At 30.4% G+C, this 22,418-nt stretch overlaps 1 protein-coding gene across 2 annotated transcripts in view; it reads right to left on the bottom strand.

The window, feature by feature from the left end:
• Positions 1–22,418, bottom strand: part of LOC118184910 (tyrosine-protein kinase CSK-like) — a 65,708-nt gene that overhangs the window by 19,101 nt on the left and 24,189 nt on the right. For both annotated transcript variants that reach the window (XM_035354650.2, XM_035354659.2), the window contains exons 5-9: positions 21,381–21,600; positions 16,796–16,964; positions 16,376–16,478; positions 6,625–6,786; positions 163–262 (exon numbers count right to left, since the gene is read on the bottom strand). In XM_035354650.2, coding sequence (XP_035210541.1) covers positions 163–262; positions 6,625–6,786; positions 16,376–16,478; positions 16,796–16,964; positions 21,381–21,600 — 754 coding nt within the window. The remainder of the gene's footprint in view (positions 1–162; positions 263–6,624; positions 6,787–16,375; positions 16,479–16,795; positions 16,965–21,380; positions 21,601–22,418) is intronic.

Genomic DNA, 22,418 nt, shown 5'->3' with positions numbered 1-22,418 from the left:
CATTTAAAATTATTTCCAAAACAAATATTGCCTTATTATTTAAACAAAATCAAGATCATTGGTAAATCATTATTAAAAAAACAAAAGAGGACATTAATGGAAATACACTAATAACACCTAAAAATTAAGTATACATTTGAGAAAATGAAAAACTGGGAATACCTTTGCAACATTTTCATCTGATATTAAAACATTCCGAGCTGCCAAATCCCTATGAACCACTTGTCGTGATTCCAGATATGCCATACCTGCACATGTATCTCTAAAAAGAAAATTAAATCAAATTTAAACAGCTTATGTTATAAGAAATATCACTGCCATATTTCTACCAGCAAAGACAAAATAAATAAATAACTAATAATTCCTCTACTGAAATTTTTCACTGTAAGTAAATTTAACATTTCAGATATAACATGCTTCTATATTTTACACAGACATGAATGTTGCTATACAAAATTCATAAACAGTTATTACTCCAGAAATAATACATGCCAATCATATGTTATTAATAAAGTTCATAATCTTTTACCACAATATACAGTGCATCTGCACAGTTCCATAAAGGAAACTGGAAATATGCACATCCACACCATCTCTGCAAGTGATTGTAACTTTTTTTAATAGCAACTCTGCCAGAGTTTCCAAATTAAAATACATTTAAGACCTATTTTATGAGAGCAATAATAAGTAAATAAAAAAATCAGCCTTTCCCCCACGAAAGCAAAGCGAAGCTATACCACCCTTCTCTTTATTTTTCTTATTACAGTCAAAAGTCTTTAATCCGGACTCGCCAGGGCTTCGGCTATTCCGGATTATAGATCATCAGTTTAAATCTGGTAAGATGGCATGTAGAAATTATAAAATTAAAAATATGAAACCGTAATTTATGAAATAAAGAGCAATTATGATCTAAAGGGTATCAAAATTTATAAAAAAAAAAGCTTTATATTTATTTGCTTACTTTATTGAACATTTCTTTCAACGCGCGCATGCGTAAAGCATACATCATGCATAGTCGAAATTAGAAAATTGCAACCAGAAAACTATTTGATGTGTATTCGTGATATTTATAATGACGAGGAATTTGATTTGAATCATATCAAAGACGGAGAACATGGAGATGAAATACTACATTTAGTAAGGAATTATAAGCCGAATAAAATAAAAACATCTGCCCTGAAGATAAGGATAGTGCTGACAGATGAACTTCCAGTTCCTTGCGCCCTGCGACGTTCCCCCGCAGAGCAGCATGAAATTGATAAACAGATTTCGAAATGGTTAGAGAAACAAAAGATATGCCTTTATCCATTTTTTGCAGCAATTCCACTTTTTGTTTGATGGACATTGAAACATGCTTTCACTTTGTAGATTTTTTGACAGCTCCAGAATCGGAAATTCTTTTTGACATAATCAAAAGTTTAAGCTTACTTTTATAAAATTGCTCTAACAGTCTGCAAAAAATAATAAGCCGGATCCAATTCGAAGATTAAGGAAAAATGCAATCTGCAACATTAACTGAAATAGATAATTAGATAATTTTAGCCTAGCTTATACCATCCGTTATACGTTAAACGTGCATGCGAAAACGTGTTATGTTTATGCGTAAAGGTTAATATGCGCATGAAAGTTTGTAGCTTTCAGGTCCGGATTATAGATCATTCCGGATTATGAACGTCCGGATCAAAGACTTTTGACTGTATACCATAATGTTAGAGTTTCCAAATCTTTAAAATATATTTAGTCTTTCTTAACGAATAAATTTTTTTCAGGATTTTCACAATACTATCAAGAAGACAGAGATGCATTTTATTCCCGGCTTTTGTTTTGATTTAGGCTATGAGAGAGAATACATCCTTATCTAGTTTTACTAACAGAGATTAACAGACAAGTCTGTTATATGATTAGAAACTTAATTCTGCTTTAACAAGCCAGGTACACATTTTCCTTGTTTCAATTTTGACATAATCCAATCAAGAATGCAGCAAAGGATAAAACTGAAATTATGTTTACTGGTATATCTGTGTCAAAAGCACGCAAAATGACATATGTTTGTTTTGGTCCTGTTGCATAAAAAGTTAGAAAATCAGGGAGGCATTAGCCTTCATATGCTTTCCATCATCAACTAAAAGCACACACAAAAGCATATTATATGAAATGTATCCATTTTTTTAATGACGCTCATTTAAAAATGGATACATTAAACAGATACAGAAAAATGGATAATAATTAGTTAAGATCAAAGCCACAATGATTTTAATTAATTGAAGAGCAAACAGTCAATGGCTTCTGCAAGAAGTAACACAATATCATCTCAACAGTATATATTGAAAAGGAAGCATGGAATAATCCCTTCTTAAAAAGAGAAAAAGAGACTGACACATATCTTGATCCTTGCAGCCATTTTTAGTTAATACAGTCAAATCGTATTATGAAAAATTTCAGGACGACCGAGAGTTTGATTTGCTGTGTCCAGTGGTTTGTTATAACTGATCTGATAAGAAAAAAAGCATTATTTCACAAAAAATATTAAATTTGACTAATTATTGTTGTCACATTTAACAAAAGAAATTAACAATAACTAATTAAAAATTTATATTATGGATTAATTACAATCATTAAATTTCTTATTTGCTCTTTTTTCAGTTTCACCTATGATAATAATTTTACACAATAAATTACTTAGCATTAAAGTCATGGTTTAGACTTGAAATTTGTACCTCCAGCTAAAATAAACTTTTATAATTATGAATAATTCTTTTCATAACATAATATAATCTACTAAGGTATGATTATTATGTGTCATGGTTTTCTAAGAACTGTTATACTTGCTTCAAGAACCTCTGTTCTTCAAAGAACACAGAAATGCAAGGAACAATGAAGTAAAGGTGTTTTTCACAACCCTACTTTTATAAGTATATATGATTTTACAGTAATTTTTCAGCTAAAACTTGCACAAATTCTGGAAATTTTTTTGAAAGATTCAAAAAATGTTTCAAACAACAGCTTTAAATAACACATAAAGTTTGCTACATCCAAATTTTATGATTATGAAGTTCTGCTTTAGCCATACAAAATAACATTACGTGCATAAGAAACTACACAGGATAAAAAAGTTTGCTCATTATAAACTGGGTTCACTACAGTGGGATTTAACTGTATTAAATGATTTAAATGCTCTTTGTGACTCTCTGAATTTAGCTCCAACAAATATTTTTACAGTGTTTTTTCCCAGAGATGGAGGAAATATGTCCCTTTTTAACATTTTGTACAACTAACAAGAGAAAGAAGAAATTTTAAAATATTGGAATTCTTTAAAAACCAACTCCTTTTTATGGACATTTTATATAATTTATTAAGTTTTACACAAAGCCACAAAAATATTCCATTACATTTAAACTCACTGTTCAAAGTTCTGTGATTAAATTTATGCTAAGTTTTGAATACAATTAACTTTTTCCCTGCATACACTTATTTATTGTAAATGTACATTTTTTTACAGGGGCAAGAACTAGATGCAAATATCGAAATTATGTGCTGTATTAAATAATTCTGTGTGAACAAATACATGAGGCAGAATCAAAAACTTCCTGAAGTTCTGTAAGGTGCCATGAAATGGCAGCACAAGCTATAGCAACCTTCAGTCTTGATAAGGCAGTATGCCAGAAACCTCACTATATTATCATCAAGGTTATTACAGTAGTATTTTTGTAATTACATGTGTAAGACAGTTTAAAATTATACAGTTTAACCCTTTCTGGACGGGCGTCCCATATACACATTCCCTGAGAATGTCTCTTACACCTGGGTGTTCCATCCATGCACCACTAGGGATCGCATTTAGAGGATGGGTGATGTGTATATGCATTTTAAGCTGGAACGTTATTCTGAAGACCATTAGATGGAATCCTTATGTTTTAAATGAACATTATGTTTGAAATGAACACAGTTTTAGATTCCTGACCTTGAGTTTGATATATTCTGCCTGACTTTGGTATTTGACTCATCAACTGTTGCGAGGGTTGGGGTGGGGGGAGGTAAAGCGTAAACAGAGATGGGCTATTTAAGTCGCAGCGTGCTAATATAAACATTCATGTATCTGATTTATATCCAATTCCCTTTTTTTTCCTCTACTATGTACAGTCTTTTAGGGTTACTATGTAGAGTTTTGTTATGTTTTGCATTGCCTTCAGATATATTTCGTGTTCTTCTCTTTTTATTTCAGAAAGCCTCATCTCCAGTCTACTATGGTGTGAAGGCGCTATTAATCAGAGGAAGAATACACTCATAGAATTAATGAACCATTTACTAACACAGATGAGAGTGATGATTCATTTTCTAAAGAGTTAGAAAGTGATACGTCTCCATGCTTCGAGATTTACCACACTCAGTCTTCATTTTAAATTTTGTTACTTTTTACTTTTAATAGTCTTTATTGTGTTGTTTTATTAATTTTAAACTTTACTGGTGGATTTTATCAATTAAAACTTTGGAATAATTTGAAATACTGCTTTGAAAAATTATTTTACAAGATAAGCAATTTTTTAAGTATATTTTCATGTAAAATAAAGAAAAAAGGTTATTAAATGCTAATTTTAACATATATAAGAGCTCAAGCAATAATCTAAAATGATACCAAAAATTACGATGATCGAAGTGAAACTTATTATTATTATTTTTTTTCTGTTTTTTTTTTTTTTTTTTAAATAAAATTAGGCTTAGTGATGCAAAATGCCCGTTCTGTACGGTGACTGCCTTCGGTTCCTTTCCGCCCCGCACAAATATCTTAAACAAAGGTGCGTGGCCGCGAAAGGGTTAAGGAAAGGGAACAAGCCAACACAAAATTCATGCATTAAACTGGACAAACTGGCCTCAGAGAGCAATGTTTTGAGTTGCACAGGTGCTTCAAAGGCAGAAGATTGTTTAGTTTATTTGCTTGTGTCAAAGCACACGTGGGTGAAGCAAAATGCCCGTTCTGTACGGTGACTGCCTTCGATTCCCTTCTGCCCTACACAAACGTCTTACACAATGGCGCGCTGCCGCGAAAGGGTTAAGGAAAGGGAACAAGCCAACACAAAATTAATGCATTAAACTGGCCTCGAGAGCAATGTTTTGAGTTGCACAGGTGCTTCAAAGACAGGAGATTGTTTAGTTTATTTGCTTGTGTCAAAGCACGTGGGCTAGTTGGAGAGATGCCTTTGTACACGACAGGGCAGACGAGAGCTTCACACATAAAATAGAATACTTTGGAAATTTATATCACCAACAGCAACATGGTGAGAAATGTTGATTTGCATTGTAAAATAATTTTTAAAACAAATTTTAGGTAAATGTGTATTGAGTCAGGTGGAATCTAATTCTCAAAAAACTTCTGGATTTATGTCTAGTTTTTCTTCTTTTGATGCAATAATGGAAAGATATATGTCTTCTGATATAAGGATAAAAGCACCTAAAAGACTGGATTTATTCAACTGTACTTCTTATAAGTTTCAGATTCTCGTCAAGTCTCAATGAGGGCAGGATGTTATGAACTGAAGTTAACTGAAGCTAAGGTACACTGATGTCAGCTTCCAGAATGTATGAGAATCAGAATTAGTCTTTTAGTTTAAAATGTGAAAGAACGCTTGGTTGTTGTGTCTGTCTTTGCACGTTTCATGTGCTTCAATAAAATGTTTTCAAGTTTTTCGAAATGGCTTTAATCATCCTGGACTTTCCAAAATACCCTGCATTGTGCAGATATGAATCTGTAAATTAAATCTCGGTTCTTTATTTTCAGTAAATAATGATTGCATTTTTTATTTTCCTTTTCGGAAAAAGGAAAGAAACACAGCTAAACCTAAAACTGGTAAGTAGCCACTCAGATGGTATAGTGGTTAGGAGAGCTGAATGTGATACCAAAAGGACCGGGTTTGCAGGCATGGTTGTAAGTGTCCGTCCCTTCATATAATGCAAAGGTGGCCCACCTATTAGGTGCCTCCATAATAAAGTGTCCACCACTTCTGGTCAAGCCGAAGTTGGCTGACAGCCCGCCACTGGATTATTTAAAAAAAAAAAAAAAAAAAAAAAAACTATGAAGGATGTTTTTGATGTTATAAACTGCCGTATGGTAAATGTAGTTGTAGCACAAATTTGGAAACCACTCTTTTCATATTTGGTTCACCTTTTTAAATTCGCCAAAATGAGTTATACGGCAATTTGGTAGTATTAACAAGATTGTGTAAAAATACTTAATGCATATATATCACTTTTTCACATCACTCTAGCATATAATAAAAGCATACAAGAAACATTAAATGCAACATAAAAAAAAAAAAAAAAAAAACAGTCAAAAGAACAGAAAAGAAAAGATTGACTAAGATTATATTTCAAATAGCAATCCAATTGCAAAATGAATATGCAGCTGCACTGAATTAATTAAATAGAAAATATAAGTGGTTAATAATCTTTTCACATTTTCAAGAACTGTTAAGTAGTACCTTATATTTAATTAATGGAAAAATGACTCTACTTTCTCACTGCTCATTAGTGGTTGGTAACCCTACATATGTTTCACAAATATATATATATATATATTAAAAAATAATAATATTTCATGCTTTCTAATTTCAACAAACTTAAGAAACTTACGTGGCAAAATGTATTTGATCTTGTTTTGTCACATGAAGTCTTCCTCTGGAACGTAAATAATCTACCAAAGAACCTTTTGACATGTACTCAGTAACAATGTAAATTGAAGGCCAATTAAATACTACACCAAGCAACTGTACGAGATTTCTATGGCTTAGGGAACTGCAAAAATTAAAATTAAGTGTAAAAATCCATGGGAAAAAAAAAAAAAAAAAAAAAAGAGGAATGCTTTACTACTTACATAAGAGTACATTTTTTTAAATATCACATTTTTATGTAAATTTATATAAAAGATATTTTTATTTAAATTTATATAAAAGATTTCGATTAAAATTATACTGAAATTATCCATTTGTTTTTTGCTCTAAAATACTGTGTTAGAAATTACATTAAATTGAAAAGTAACTGCTATGAAAGTGGATACTCATTGATACTTACTTAATTATTTATCATTCAACCAGTTTTAAATTAGTAAATTAGTAATTTCAATTAGTAAATACCACTTTGATATATGCTACTACTCTGAGCTTCTTGTCAGGCATTCCAAGTAGGGAGGACAGCATCTAAAGTATGATTATTCATTCAAGTATACCACACATGATGATTTCTACAACCCTCCTACACACATCAAATGATTTCGAGTTGTTTTTGCGTAAAAACATATTTAAAAAAATAATAATTGGACATATTCATTTGAAATTTATACACTATAAAATATTGTTTTAAGGAAAGTATACAAATTCATCTATGGGTGAAAATGGGCATTATATATATATATATATAAGTGTTATTTGACTGATCTTAGCAAAGAATAGCACATGAAAATGAAATAACAAAAAATTGTCTTCCCATCTATATGAAAAATGTATGATTCTGTCCTGGTAATCAATAGGTAGCTTAAAAAAAAGAGAGAGAGATGAAAATGTATGAGAATAACAACATACAGAAATTTAGTTCAAGCTCTTGTTATTACTGACAGAGGATGCAGAAGCTAGAAATTTGCCAGTAAATAGATCTACCTCAAGCATATGAACTTCTACAATTTTGAGTTATTGTTTCCAGTACATCTCTCTTAAAACTGATTTTAAGGCATGCTTTTGAGAATTTAAACAATTTGCAAGCAGATGGGCTGAAAGAACTCAGTAATGTGCTGAAAAATGCTTAGATGGATATGGAACCATGTGGACTGCAAATGCAGCTAAGTCTGGAGGGTGCATCCATAGAGTGAAAAATTTAACTGAGGCAGTTAAAAAATTTTAAGATTGGCCTAGTAAATCTCAGGTCCAGGGAGGTATTTTCATGCTCTCCCAATTACTCATGTATATTCCTAATTATGTGACATGTTGCATTATCATGCTGGAAGATACAATCAATCCCAGGCAAGAAAATCTGAATGTATGGCTGTACATGGTGCAGGGATAGATGTAATGCACGGATAGATTTAATGCAACCCATAATGCTATTTGCAATGATAAACATATCTAAAAAATGGCACAGAAACACTCTCTAGACCACAATGTTGCTTCATTCAATTTGTATTTGCCCACAAATAGCTGAGAGGTGTTTATTCTCAGATGCTTCTTTTTGTATGCATTCAATAAAAACAAAATGTACATCTATTTGATTAAGACAAAAATGTAATTTATCAGAGAAGATAATTTTGGCCAGGAGAGTATTCTGTCTTTTCTGAAAATATATGCTGTAACAGAGTTTTACGAAAATTCAATGAAGAAAAAGTAAATAAATAAATAAATTTAACTACACTTAAATCAAATATTCATTAAACAGTGATAATAAACTTTTAAGCAAAACACTTTTAAGCCTACATTAGATAATAAAGTTTTAAGCATACATGAGACGCGAAGTTTGCAGTTTCTGACCAACAACATATTTACCCTTTCTTTTTCTGCCACAAGGCTGAAGTGCACAAACAATGCAGTCTATGGTGAAATGTTATGATGCCATTGTTCTAAAGTTATCAGGGACAAAGTTTTCTTGAAAAGGGACTATGTCCTCAAAGAAGAAGTGTCTGCACAGTACTTGGAATCTATTAAATTATTCATCACTGAAACAATGAATTTGGTTATTTTTAGACCAAGTACTTACTTATTCTGACACTACCAAACAAGTAAAACGAAACCAAGAAAAAATTTTTAATATATATATAATAATGATTAATTAGCCAATATTCTTAATTATGTATATTCCCCTTAGTATTTCAGTGGAATATACCGTCATACAAAATTCTGAAAGAAATAATAATTCAGCTCACCAAGCGGGCCGGACTATGTCCTAAATAAATAAATAATTCACCCTTAAATTGAATGGATAGCACAAAGCAAATCTCAAAGCATACAAAAAAATAGGAATAAATTGCTTTAAACTATGAGGTAAACAATGAATACTCTCTCCTTATAACTGTAAAGCAATAGCATGCTACAGCATGAAATTCATGTAATTCTTCCCATTACAGGAGTAAAAATGGGGAAGGGTGATGTTGACTTTACCTGCACAAAGTATTTTGTTTATTGAATGCAGATACTCTACAGCAGGAGTGGCCAACAAGTCGATCGCGATGCTAATTTTGGTCGATTGCTCGCAATGACTGGAGTGGAATTCCGTATACAGTGGACTTTGAAGCGAATATAGAAGACAAACACTTTTAGCAATAGTTTAATGCGTTCTGGGAATTTGCCGAGGTCATAAATTCCTAGAATTCTGACAGCCTGACACTGCAATCTCCACCCATCTAACACAATACATTTTGACTTATGTTTTACACTTGTCACCGGACCAACTGTTAGGGCTCATAAAAGAACACAGTCAGTTAGCTTGAATATTTGGTAGTGTCATACGGTAGCTGCGTTTCTTTGTGTTAACACCATTATTATTAATCAACATTATTTATTCTCATTATTATTATTATAATTATTTATTCTCAGTGCCCACTTTGTGTTTCAATTTTTCTTTTGCTTAAAATGTAAGTACCTTTTCTTTGTTTTAAATCAAATTGCTTTTCTTACATATCTATTTACTTGATACGTGAGCATTCTTGGCAATAGATCTCTAAGCTGCGGTTATTACACTGAGAAAAAAATAAGGACAGTATTACAAATACATTAGGAATAACAATAATTCTATTTAAATTAAGATTTCAGTATTTAAACCGTAATAAATATATTGTAACTTTCATATACTTCTTGTAACTGAAAATATCTTTATTAGATTTTAATACACTTGTATTGCTGCATCCGATTGTAGCATGCAATATATTATCATTTCTCTCAGTGTTACGGAGATAATAGCCGCAGTTCACGAGTTCTGAATTTTCTAGAAAAATATTTAATTCAATATTTATTCTTTAAATTGTCATATTTCTTTGCATTCTAGTGTACCCATGAACATGAGTAGTATAACCGAAGAAGTCAAAAACTTATCACTTCAATGAAGAATGGGAACTCGATTACTTTTCACAAAACTCAATTCACAAATCAACACAGCATTTTTAAGAAGCTAAGGTTAAAGTCACAAGCAATAGCTGCCGCATTATTCAAAGTAAGCTACCTCTTAGCAAAAAAATTTAAGCCATTTTCCGATGCTGAATTTGCAAAGGAAATTTCTTTAGAAATGCCAGATTCAGTTTTTAACGATTTTAAGAACAAGAGTGAAATCATTCCTGCATTTCAAGATTTACAATTGTCTCGAAACACAGTGATGAGATGAATTGAAAGGATGAGTGGGAATGTAAAAGAGCAGTTATATAATTATATTAATAGATGTTCTTGCTTTCCCCTTCAGTGTGATGAATTGACAGATATAAGGGATACAGCACAATTACTTGTTTTCGTTCGCATGGCTTTTAAGCATTGTATATCTAAAGAAGAATTGTTGGGTTTGATTTCTTTGAAGGAAAGGACTAAAGGTGTAGACATATTCAAAGCCTTTAAAAACTTGCTCAATGATTTAAAAATACCGCTATTTAAATTAGTCTCAATAACAACTGATGGAGCAGCTGCAATGATAGTTAGCATAAATGGATTTATAGCCCTAATGTCAAAAGGAAGATGAATTCCCTGCCTTTTTAAGCTATCACTGCATAATTCACCAGCAAGTGTTAGCTAGCAGGAGACTAAACACAAAAGAGGTAATGGACATAGCATTTAAAATTGCTAATTTAATTTGAGGAAGCCCCTTCAAACGGCTTTCTTCCAAATGCAGCTCGATGAAGGCCAACCTGAATTTTCGCAGCAATTTCATGATTAGTTGCCTGAAATTATAGATTTTCTTCACGAACAAGGTGGAAACTGTGAAAATTTAAATGAAGAAACTTGTTTTAGTGACTTAGCATTTCTTATTGATTTTACTTCAATATTAAGTCATTTAAATTTAGAATTACAAGGTTAAAATAAAACAGTAATTGATATGATCAGCTGCATAGACGAATATAAAACTAAATTTATTTTTCTAATAGAAGATCTGCAACAAAATAATCTGAATCATTTTACAAATATAGCGGATAACCTACAAAAACATAAAAATATGAATTATACGATCGACAAATATGTCGTGGAAATCTAAAAAGTACTTGAAAATTTTGAGATAAGATTCGAGGATTTTGAAAAAATTAAAGAAATTGTGGAATTCATATCTTTTCTTTTAAAAAAAGATTTAAGTGTGAAACGCATTAACCAAAAAATTTCAGACACATTTCATGTGGATCAAAAGGCATTAGAAAATGCAATTATAATTTTACAAATTGACTTAATCTTACAAACCCGAAAATATGAAGAGAATTTTTGGAAATATGTCAACCGGAAAAAATATCAAATGTTGCGCATCACCAAATGTTGCGAATATATCGATATATTCGCAACATTTGGTGACGCTGTCGGACGTCTGATGTCTTGTTTCGGATCTACACACCTAAGCAAATCGGCATTTTCATACTTGAAATTAACAAAGACTAAACAACGTTCTGTTCTGACTGATTCCCATATTGAATACTCATTATCTTTGTCAGGATATACACCTAATTATGATTCCTTGGTTAGGGACATGCAAATCAATCTTCCTATTGATGTTAAGGCAATAAAGTAAATTCTAAATCTGTCTTTATCTGAAGCTACTTTGAACTCATAAATAATGTTAATAATTATCCATGTTCTTTTTTTCCCTTGATATGAGTTTTTGAGATCTTTTGTTGTTGTTTTTTTATGTAGGTAGATAAACCTTTCAGTATGATATTTCAGAATGAGGTATGCTCAGCGAGCTATTGATAAATTAGCAAAAAATAAGCCACGTTATTCTTTCATGATAAATTCTCCTGGCCCAAAAAATATGAAAGTGAAATATTGAAATCAAATTATCAACTATACAGTACATTTGTATAACAACATTTTCATAATTAACGAATAAATAATACAACAACCTATACATGGCAGTAGATAAAAAAATTAAATTGCATTTTAAGTTAGTAAAAATCTATCTTGAAAAAGTGTAGGAAAATTTAATTTTTTAGGCACTGCATGTATGAAATGCTGCTATTAAAAGTTGGGTCTGGAAATTTATTTTCTTCATGAGCCTATATCTCTAAAACTTAATAAGTCATTTAAAAAATAAAAAATAGTTTTGAACATATAGCTGGAATGCATCTTATACTAAAATACCATATACAAACATTTTATGCATTTTACGCCCTCCTCCCCTCTTAGACTACACCTATAATAACAAGTCGATTGCGACACACTTTTAAGGTAAAAAGTAGATCTTATATACAAAAAAGTTGACCACCCCTGCTCTACAGCATGTGCAGTCCTTTTACAGTGAAATATGGGTAGAAAGACTTAGGAAGAATTTGTCCAGTTTTGAATACCTGACTCTAAAATCAATGAGTCTATGGATACCTACAGATTAAAAGTAAATATAAATAAAGATTTTACTACATGACAGATTTACACAATACAGTACAAAAAGATTTTACTACATGACAGATTTACAGAATGCAGTACAAAATCCGTAATCCGGACTCGTCGAGACTTCGGCGATTCTGGATTATAGATCATCAATTTAAATCTGATAAGATGGCATGCAGAAATTATACATTTAAAAATATGAAACCATAATTTATGAAATAAAGAGCAATTATGATCTAAAGGGTATCACAAAAAAAAAGGCTTAATATTTATTTGTTTACTTTATTAAACATTTCTTTCTATGTAAGTTGTTTAAGTTGCTTCACTTTTTTGTGCTAAACATGCATGCGTAAACATTAAACACGCATGCATAGCATTAAACGCACATGCGTAAAGCATACCCCTAGAAAAAGTTTGTGGCTTTGAGGTCCGGATTATAGATCATTCCGGATAATGGACGTCCGTGATATTTCCAGTTAATGGAATTTGCAAAGAAATGTGGAGAAATTTAGTAATTGAAAATGCTATAACAGAACTTTTTCATGGTGATGACGATGCACCAATCATCAATTAACTAATGGATGGCAAAATCTGTAGTTATGGTTCTAAATCCAGAAAATATCTTAGTGAAGAAAATGACAAGAAAGTTATTGATAATGAAAATCTCATAGTGAAGAAAATGGCTAATCTTTGGAATATGGTAACAGGTAGTTTGGCGACATTTTGGTAAGGCGATAAAGGTTACTAGGTAGGACTTAGCAATAATCTGAGAAGTACACAGTTCGAATCACAGATTATTTTGTCTCAGAGAATTGAGAGATCATGAGACGTGACATTTTCCGGAAAATTCCGATCCTAATTCTAGCTAATAAGCACTTAGAAACAATTTCGCTGCTAAAGTGCAGAATCGCCCACTTATTTGTTGGCGCTTTTTACAAGAGTAAGAAGAATTGGATTTTTGTCAATTTTCTTTGACTTTTTAAGTGAAAACAGGTCGATGTGTACATAGATAAAGTCAAGAGTGTGCGCAATGCTATTTTTGTGCAATTTGGGGATGTTTTTTTAAGTGAAAATAGGTCGACGTGTACATGGATACCGTGTATGCGCAATTCTTAAAAACACGGCAAGCAGTTTGCGATTCTGCACTTTCTCCCAATTTCGCACCTAATCTTCATCATGATTAAGCACTTTTGTTCCATAAAAGTTCTAGCATAAGTGTAATTCAGCTAGCAGATTGTTGGAAAAAAAGTTGCGTAAAAGGGGGGGAAGGAAAAAAATGCCTTTACTTCATGAAAACAAAATGGCATCCCCCCAAAAAAAACTAACAGTTTGCTGTAGCAGGGTTGGTCGCCAAAAAATTGCCAAGTTACCATAACCCGAAGAGTTACCAAGAAAATGACAAGAAAGTTATTGATAATGAAAAAATTTCTATTGACAATTAATTGGTGTCAACAATTAGTTGTCAATGTATTGACAACAATTGCTGATAAGGCAATTACAGGACTTGGACAATGTAAAATTGTAACTGAGCAAGAAATTACATCTATCTATAGAATCAAAGAGAAAGTATTAGCACAAAAAAGTATGCAACTTAAACAACTTACATCGAAAGAAATGTTTAATAAAGCAAATAAAACATACAGAGCTTTTTTTATATAAATTTTGATTCCCTAGAGATCATAAATGCTTCATTATTCCATAAACTATTATTTAATGTTTATAATTTTATAATTTCTACACATCAAATTACTATAATTAAAGATAATGTATTTACATAAAAAACAAAGTTATTTACATTGAAAGAAATGTTTATTAAAGCAAACAAATATTGCGTTTTTTTTTTTTTAAATAGAAATTTTGATTCCTGTAGATCTTAAATGCTTTATCATTTCATGTTTTTAATTTTATATTTCTACATGTCATCTTACTAGATTTAAACTAATGATCTAATAATCTGGAAAAATAACAAATCCAGAATCAGTGAAATCGCGATTAGTCCAGATCTTGCACTTAGTACTTATATGTATATATTTGCAGATGCACACACATACATGATTAATTCCAAATAAGCGGAAAAATGTAGAAACTGTTACAGAAATGCTGATATGCCAAGCAACAAATATTTAAATTCTTAATTCTGAAATACTCCCATTTTATAAATATTAATAAGGCACTTTTATTATATAAAAACTCATTACATAACATATAAGAATTTAATAAATATATTTACACACACACACACAGGATTTGGAAAATGAAACAGAAACACTTGGTGATTATAGTACTTTACATTTCAAATTTTATCATCAACTGTATAGCAAGACACTTGAATTTTTAACATTAGAAGTATTAATTTTAAACACTGAGAACATAACAGGACATAAATGGAGATTAAAAGAGTTTAAAAAAAAAAAAAATCTGTTCATCTGACTGCATCTTATTATTAAGATAGATCTTTTTTATTATCAAGGGCCACAATACTTAAGACACATAGACTTGTCTATATGCCAAGAAAAGTGAAGAATTCCATTCAGTTACAATTGACAAATTAAGAGAAAGTCACAAGAAAAAGGATATTATAGTGTTAGAGAGGAATTTGGACTAAAAACACAATTACTTAAAGCAGAATTTAACATTATCCCAAATTCACCCATTTCTGCAAAAACTGCTTATCAGATTTCATGGGATTGATATTTATGGTTGGATAATTGGTGCCTATGTTAAATTTTGGTTTGGGTATTTAGTATGGATAATTTACAGCCACTAACTCTAATTTCAGCAATTATTCTGACTGCTGAAAGATTTTAAGGGGCACAAAATTTGGACATTATATGATGTAAAATGTGCATGGTTCACAAAAGAATTGAACATCTCTATTTTTCTCACTTCTGAAAGAATTTATGTATGGACAACTTCTTAAGAGGTGCGTAATAAAAACTGTCCACCTAAAAATTTTGGTGGACAGGTCGAAGCCCAGACTGAAACATGGAACTGCATCGGTGATAAATTAGGCAGCAATATTATGGAATTGCTTTGGAATATTGACCGTCTCAAGGTCCCACCATTTTCAAAAATCATAAATAGGCCTGTCCATCTAAATATTCAAATGCTGTATCCCAAAGGAAGTGCTGGGTATCAGAATGATAATTTATTAGTTCAAAACCATGAAATTGATCATGAAGTGATTTGAAGAATGTAAAAATTAATTTGAATATTTTCCACTCTTACACAATCTCTTGAACTCAAGCCATTCAACCTATATGGGATAAACTATAAATAAGAATTGGAAAACAATTTCCTCCTTCATTATCATGAAATGAAGTAGCTAAAATTTTGCTCGAGAAATATCTAAGAATACCACTAATAATAAAATAAGATTTGTATTGGTAGTTATAAGAAGAATCACTGCACTGATGGCCTTCTTACTAATAAAGCACTGCACACTAGTTCCAAGTGTTTCAATTTCGTGGACCCCTGCATATACAAATATCATGGAAGTATCGTCATATTGCCTGCTCAATACTGATTCATCCCAAATTGAAAATATGTCATAATAGCTGGCCTAGGAACAAATGTTTAAAAGAAGTTTAAACTAGTTTTTTCCTTTAATCTAGAATCAGTTCATTAGTTAATTGCATTAATCATGTATAAAGCAGAACACAGAACTTATTTTAAGAAAACATGAGCCTATGAATGAAGTATTTACAAAAGTTAATATTTTCTGAAGTTTCTAAAAGAATTGAAAATAATACTTAAGCATAAAAATAAGAGAATTAAAATGTATATTACATGTACAACCATCTTTCATACACAAAGAAGTGACTAAAGTATAAACATACGTCATAACAGAAGCTTCTGCCAAGAATGTTTGAGCAGCTTTGCTGTTATCTTTTAAAACTTTGACAGCAACTTTTTGACCTCGAAAACAACCCAATACAACATCTATAATACAATACATAAAAAGAAAATTAAAAATATGAAACACTCATAAAAGCAAAATACAAACTTATAAAAATTATTACTGTTATTTTTTTAAAATAGTAAATCTCACTTGTGCATTATACAAAATTCCCTCCTTAATCATCATTTTTTGAAATTACAGTCATTAAATTTTTTTCTTTGGATTAAAAACTTTAAAGTACGATTCATTCATACGTATATAATATTTATTAACATATTAATTTAATCAAAGCTAAAAGTTTTCACTTTTTAATTAAGAAACAGCATTATAAAAGAGCAATAAGAGACATTAAAATTACCTCCAAATTCTCCTTTACCAAGGACTTCACCAAGTTTTAAATCATCTAACTTTATTGTCCAGCCAGCTTTCTCAAATTCCTGAGAATCTACTGAAAATTCAGGACCACCTTTTTTTGGAACAGACAACTTTAATCTTGTACAAAGACCATCAGCATCATTTTGATAATGCTATCAAATATGAAATAGCAAAATTCCGACATCAATTTACACTTAACGACTTTTTTATATTTGGTTATTAGCAACTGAATAAAAAAATCAATAAAAATCAATTTATTATACAATTATTTAACACTAAGCAAAATTACAAACTAACTTATAATAGAATTATTTAATGATACAGAATATTTTTGTTTTCTCAAATGAATTTTTATACTGCTCAAATATTTTGCTTGTAATTAAAGTTAATACTTGCAGTTGAAAATAATTTAATTTGGTATTATTACTTTCATAGAATATTCAGAGTTATTTTTAAAAACTAACATTACATTTTCTTTCGCAGAATAAGGTTACAATCTAATATTTATTCATATACACAATTTAAGTTCTCATATAGTTCACATCTATTATTTTTTTAAATATAGAAGCTGCAATTCAAAAATGCTTTTAAACTACTACTTCCAGTATGACAATGTTTCTTAATCTGTGGCCTTTCTAGATTAAAAAATAAATAAAATTCAAATTAACCATGTATAGCTGAAAGTGTTTTGAAATTATACATGGTAACATTCATCACTTTTTTTTCCTCTCAAGATGGACATTTTTATGGCATTTATTACTAGTTATCCATCTTACTCTAGTCTTAACAGCAAGAGAGATTTAAAGAGAGTATGATTGTTGTGCTTCTTACAACAAACATCCAAATACAGAAAAGCTATGCAAGAATTGGCAGGCTCATCTATCTTATTAATGTGAGTATCAATATTTATCTAATTTTTAGTTAATAAGGTAAATATTACCCAAATTCTAAAAGCCTTGAATTATAAATTTTCTCCAACTTAATGCCAATATAAAACTAAATGAATTTTAATTAATTATATTTTTAAAATGTAAGTACACTGGTAGTAACACATGTTAAAAATTTGCTTTTGAAGCAAAAAAACATAAGGCAATCTGAAGAAAATTTTAATTTATAAAAGTGGTTTTTACATGAAAAATATTTTACAAAGGCTGCAGTATGATATTTACAAGATTCAGTTTTATGTGTTCTTTGTGTCCTTTAACAGAGAAGGGAAGGGAACTTTTATTTTGTCCTCTCAGTTTTTAACATGAAACAATCCAGCAACCTCAGATTAAAAATTCAGGACCACCTTTTTTTGGAACAGACAACTTTTAAAGATGCAATATATGCATTTCGTTTTAAGTTTTAACTGCTATTTGAACTGCATCTTGTAATTTTTTTCAAACTGCAGTGTTTTCAAGTGAATTTTTTGGTTATCTGATACTCACTGATACAGTGAACAGTTTATAATGTCTCGTGGTGATGAAATCAGTTTCTTTTTTTTTTTTCTTTTTCTTTATTATTATTATTATTATTTCTAATGGGTATAGTTTGGGAATCACATTCAAAATAGCATCTTTGAAAACAGATTATTCTCTGCATCTTGTCTCTGCCACTAAGTAAAATGACAAGTGATGAAGAGCTGTACTACACAGCCACTTAACACTCCCTAATGCCACTACATATCATTCTATCATTTATTTATGGATTATTCGAATAACAATAATAATAAAAATTATCCCTTCATCCTTCATTTCATTGGGGGGGAGGGGAGGGGAGAAAGGAATGGACAGCAAATGTAAAGGAAAAGAAATAAAAAAATCTCATATTCATAAAAGAATTCAGAGTATCTTCTAGGATTGACAAACATTCTCAAGAGTTCAAGTCACTGGCTATATATTTGGTAGAGCATCTGCAGATACTGGATAATTGAAAACCACTTTTTCAAATATTCAGCTGTTGTAAATGAAATGGGTCATCAAATGATGTCAGGTTTCTACTGGTTATAGAAGAAAGCCAGTGCTGAAGTTTAGGTAAATTTTTTATGTCATGTGACAATGTGCCCCATGAAAAACAAAATGGTATTTATTTTGTTTAATGAACTGAATATTACTGACATAAGAGTTAATAATGATTTGATGATTAGTCATGATTATGATCATGATATGGCAGTGATTTAACATCAATTAATGCTCACCTGCATTCCATTATTGCTTCTTTCAATATTACATCAATGTTTGCTAATGTTCCAGTTGAAGAAGGACTAATATGTCTTGAAACTAAGTTTTGAGAATTCCATTTCCTTTATACTGAAACTGAAGGGTTACTTTCTCTTTCTAAAGTCTCTTTAAGTCAAACCCACTTTGTTTTGCAAAATGAATATTATTGCCAAGTTATTGCTATGGGCAATCTTCTCAGTCCCTGTACTAGTTGAGATTTACAGGTACTATTCTGAGGTTAAATTATCTGAGAATCTTTTCACTTCTGGATTCACTATATAAACAACACTTTCATGCTTTTGATGGTAATAAAGATGTACTAGTTGAGATTTACAGGTACTATTCTGAGGTTAAATTATCTGAGAATCTTTTCACTTCTGGATTCACTATATAAACAACACTTTCATGCTTTTGATGGTAATAAAGATCAGACGTTATCTATTATAAATTCAACTGACCCAGCCAATCAGCTCACTTTTGAAACTGAATCTAACAATACCCTTCCCTCCTTGATATTCTTATCATTTGCAATGAATCTCATTTTAGCATTATTGTTTGCCATAAAACCTTTTCTGTTTGTTTACTGCCCCATGCTACATAATGGCACTTGGCACTAAATCACTTGAATTATTTAAAATTAATGTTGGCCTGAAAACTTAATCTTTAGCAGTCAATACGTGTGAATTAAAATTGTAGCCAACAGAAATTTCTTGCAGTTAATAAGTTTTAGATTTAACACAGGAGAGAAACATAAATTTGAATTTTTTTAGTTAATTATCATTAGTGTTTATGCATGCTTTGATAAAAACAAATGAAATTTAAAATTTAGTTAAAAAATTTATTTTTGCTAAAATAACATTTTTAACTTGGAGGAGGGGGAGAGGGCAAAGGATAGGTCTACCAGTTGCTTTTAGATTGTGCTTTCATACTGCATGTGTTTAACACCAATAGTAGAAATGACCTTGTCACATGTTGAAAACTTCCATTGATGCCTCTGAAGATTACTTTGATTAAACAGATATTCTTTTTATTTTCTTCTTTTTCAAGCACCCATAAAATTTAATACACAAAATGCAATTTTATTCTGAATAACTCAATAGTTTACTGTTTTCTCTGTGACAGTGCACTTTGGTAATACAAGTGTTTCAATAATCATTAGGTCAATGCTTCATTTTGAATTTCAAGCTAAATACAAGACTAAATATTAAAAGTAATCAGCAGACTTTTAAAGGCATTCTTTTATTAGGTAATAAAATAGTTTTCTAATATTATAAGCCTGAAAGTTACTACATTTTCATGAAATTCATGTACATTATTGCATGAATATTATATACTTAGAACAATGTTTGTACAGTAGCCTTCTGAAGCCTGGCTAATTATTAGAAGTAAAACAAATATTCGCATAATTTATTGTGCCACTGCAAATAATCTGTGAATTTAAATATCTAATGATTAATTATGGTAAATAAACACTGATTACGTATAGTAAAACTGAAATAGTTAAAAGAAGTGTTAGAGTTTTATCATATATCATAAGAAATATCAGGATGAATTTATAAACAGAAGTAAAATGCAACAGACAGAAAAAAGCAATGGTTAAATATTATAAAAATTTGCTTTGTGTAAATCATGCGAAAATCAAAATTTCTAAAGTAAATGGCATATGCAACCTTGAAATATGAAATGGTACTTTTTATGCTATGCTTTTAAAAGAACTTCAAATTGATTAAATTCACTTTATAACACACGATTCAAAATATTCAACTATTTATAATAAGCTTTTCACATACATTATGTTAAAATTTAATTAGATAATTTGACATTTTACATTCCTTGGCAAATTTCATTTTGTAATTTTCACATACTCAGTCTAAATTGAGAAAATCATGGGTAGAAAAGGAAAGCTTCAGTTTATCAAAGTAGTTTAAAACATGACAAATATAAGATTAATACTTTTCTGTGGATAAATTTAGTAATTTACCATATATTGGTGTAAGACAAACATAAATACAAATTGTTACTGATTAAACATTATTGTTATCTCTATATAAAGTTCTAGAGATGCCTACAGAAGATTAAGACAATTCAGACCAAGTAAAAGCCAATAAGGAAAATTATGCTGAAAATCATTAGGAGGTTAGGTGAATGACATTCACATACTTTAAATTTCATTAATTCAATAAATTTCACTTATTGCTGAAAAACACTTTAAAAAAGTTTAAAATTTTAAAAAAGGACAAAGATTTGATAATCTGTCCAGAAATATGACAAAACCCGGAACAGATGGCAGAAATGTACATGCATAAAAATACTTTATATATGCAATACATATATTTATGAAAGAGAAAATATTGATTTTAAGATTACCTCAACTAATCTTGATAAGTTTTCAAAGTATTCTTCTTCATCAATGGTTAGTTTGTTTTCTTTGTAAATGACTCGATAATGTTCAACTTTGTTCTTAAAACACACACATAATGTGTAGTCACCAGGGAAATTAGTACTTTCCCTTACTAAAAACAGACCATCTTCTCTAGGTTGTAATAATGCTTCTGCTTCATCTCGAGTAATTTTCCCATGAAACCACCTTCATGATTATATGTGGGGGAGAAAAAAATTTAAATCACAAAATCCTCATATGAACATCAGTACATATTATTAAAATAATAAAGGGTACTTTTCCGTCTTGCTGGTGCAAACAATAAGGTCGCCAATAATGGTACAACTGATGCCAAAGGAATATCTTCACTGGTAACCTTTTACGCCTCATTTTCAAAACAAGTTGCAGTCATTCGTGCCAGATTAATTGTTTCTTTCAATACTGGCATACAATTACATAGAATATTTACAAAGATAATTAAATTTTATGCCCTAAGACCATTCGTGGTAATTAAGTCAATTAGGATGCAATCACACCGCTCACCCGACGGCGAAAATATAGAAAAGGCAAAATCAAGGATTAAATTCATCAATTCTAATGAGAGTGCACTACGGTTTTACATATTTTCTGAGTAAGCTATTCGTATGAATTGAAATAATTCTTGCATTTAAACTTGTATTCCAAATTAAGATTTCACTTGAAATTAATGTAAATAATTACTGAGAGAATTATATTTTTGTAGCGTAGTTTACATGAGATGAGATCACTTGGGGTCACGCGATACGGATCGGCGAATCAAGATGTTGAACCATGATAACATAGTAAATTCTTAAATTAATGTCTTTTTACAAATTTATTGGCTTTTTACAAAATTATAAACCATATTAAAATGTTTATGCCTTCAAAATAAAATATTCTTAGAACTAACATTTGTTAACATTTTTTATGTATATACTTTATGTTGTCACCAACAAAGTGTGCTTGGCGAGATTTGAAAAGCACCTAATAAAGAAATATTAAAACAA

Source organism: Stegodyphus dumicola, chromosome 4 (assembly GCF_044657685.1).
Source record: "Stegodyphus dumicola isolate Sdum_Otavi_A_Nest chromosome 4, ASM4465768v1".
NCBI lineage: Eukaryota > Metazoa > Arthropoda > Arachnida > Araneae > Eresidae > Stegodyphus > Stegodyphus dumicola.
The sequence above is the reverse complement of the archived record's forward strand: the minus strand, read 5'-3'. Positions and strand labels throughout refer to the sequence as shown.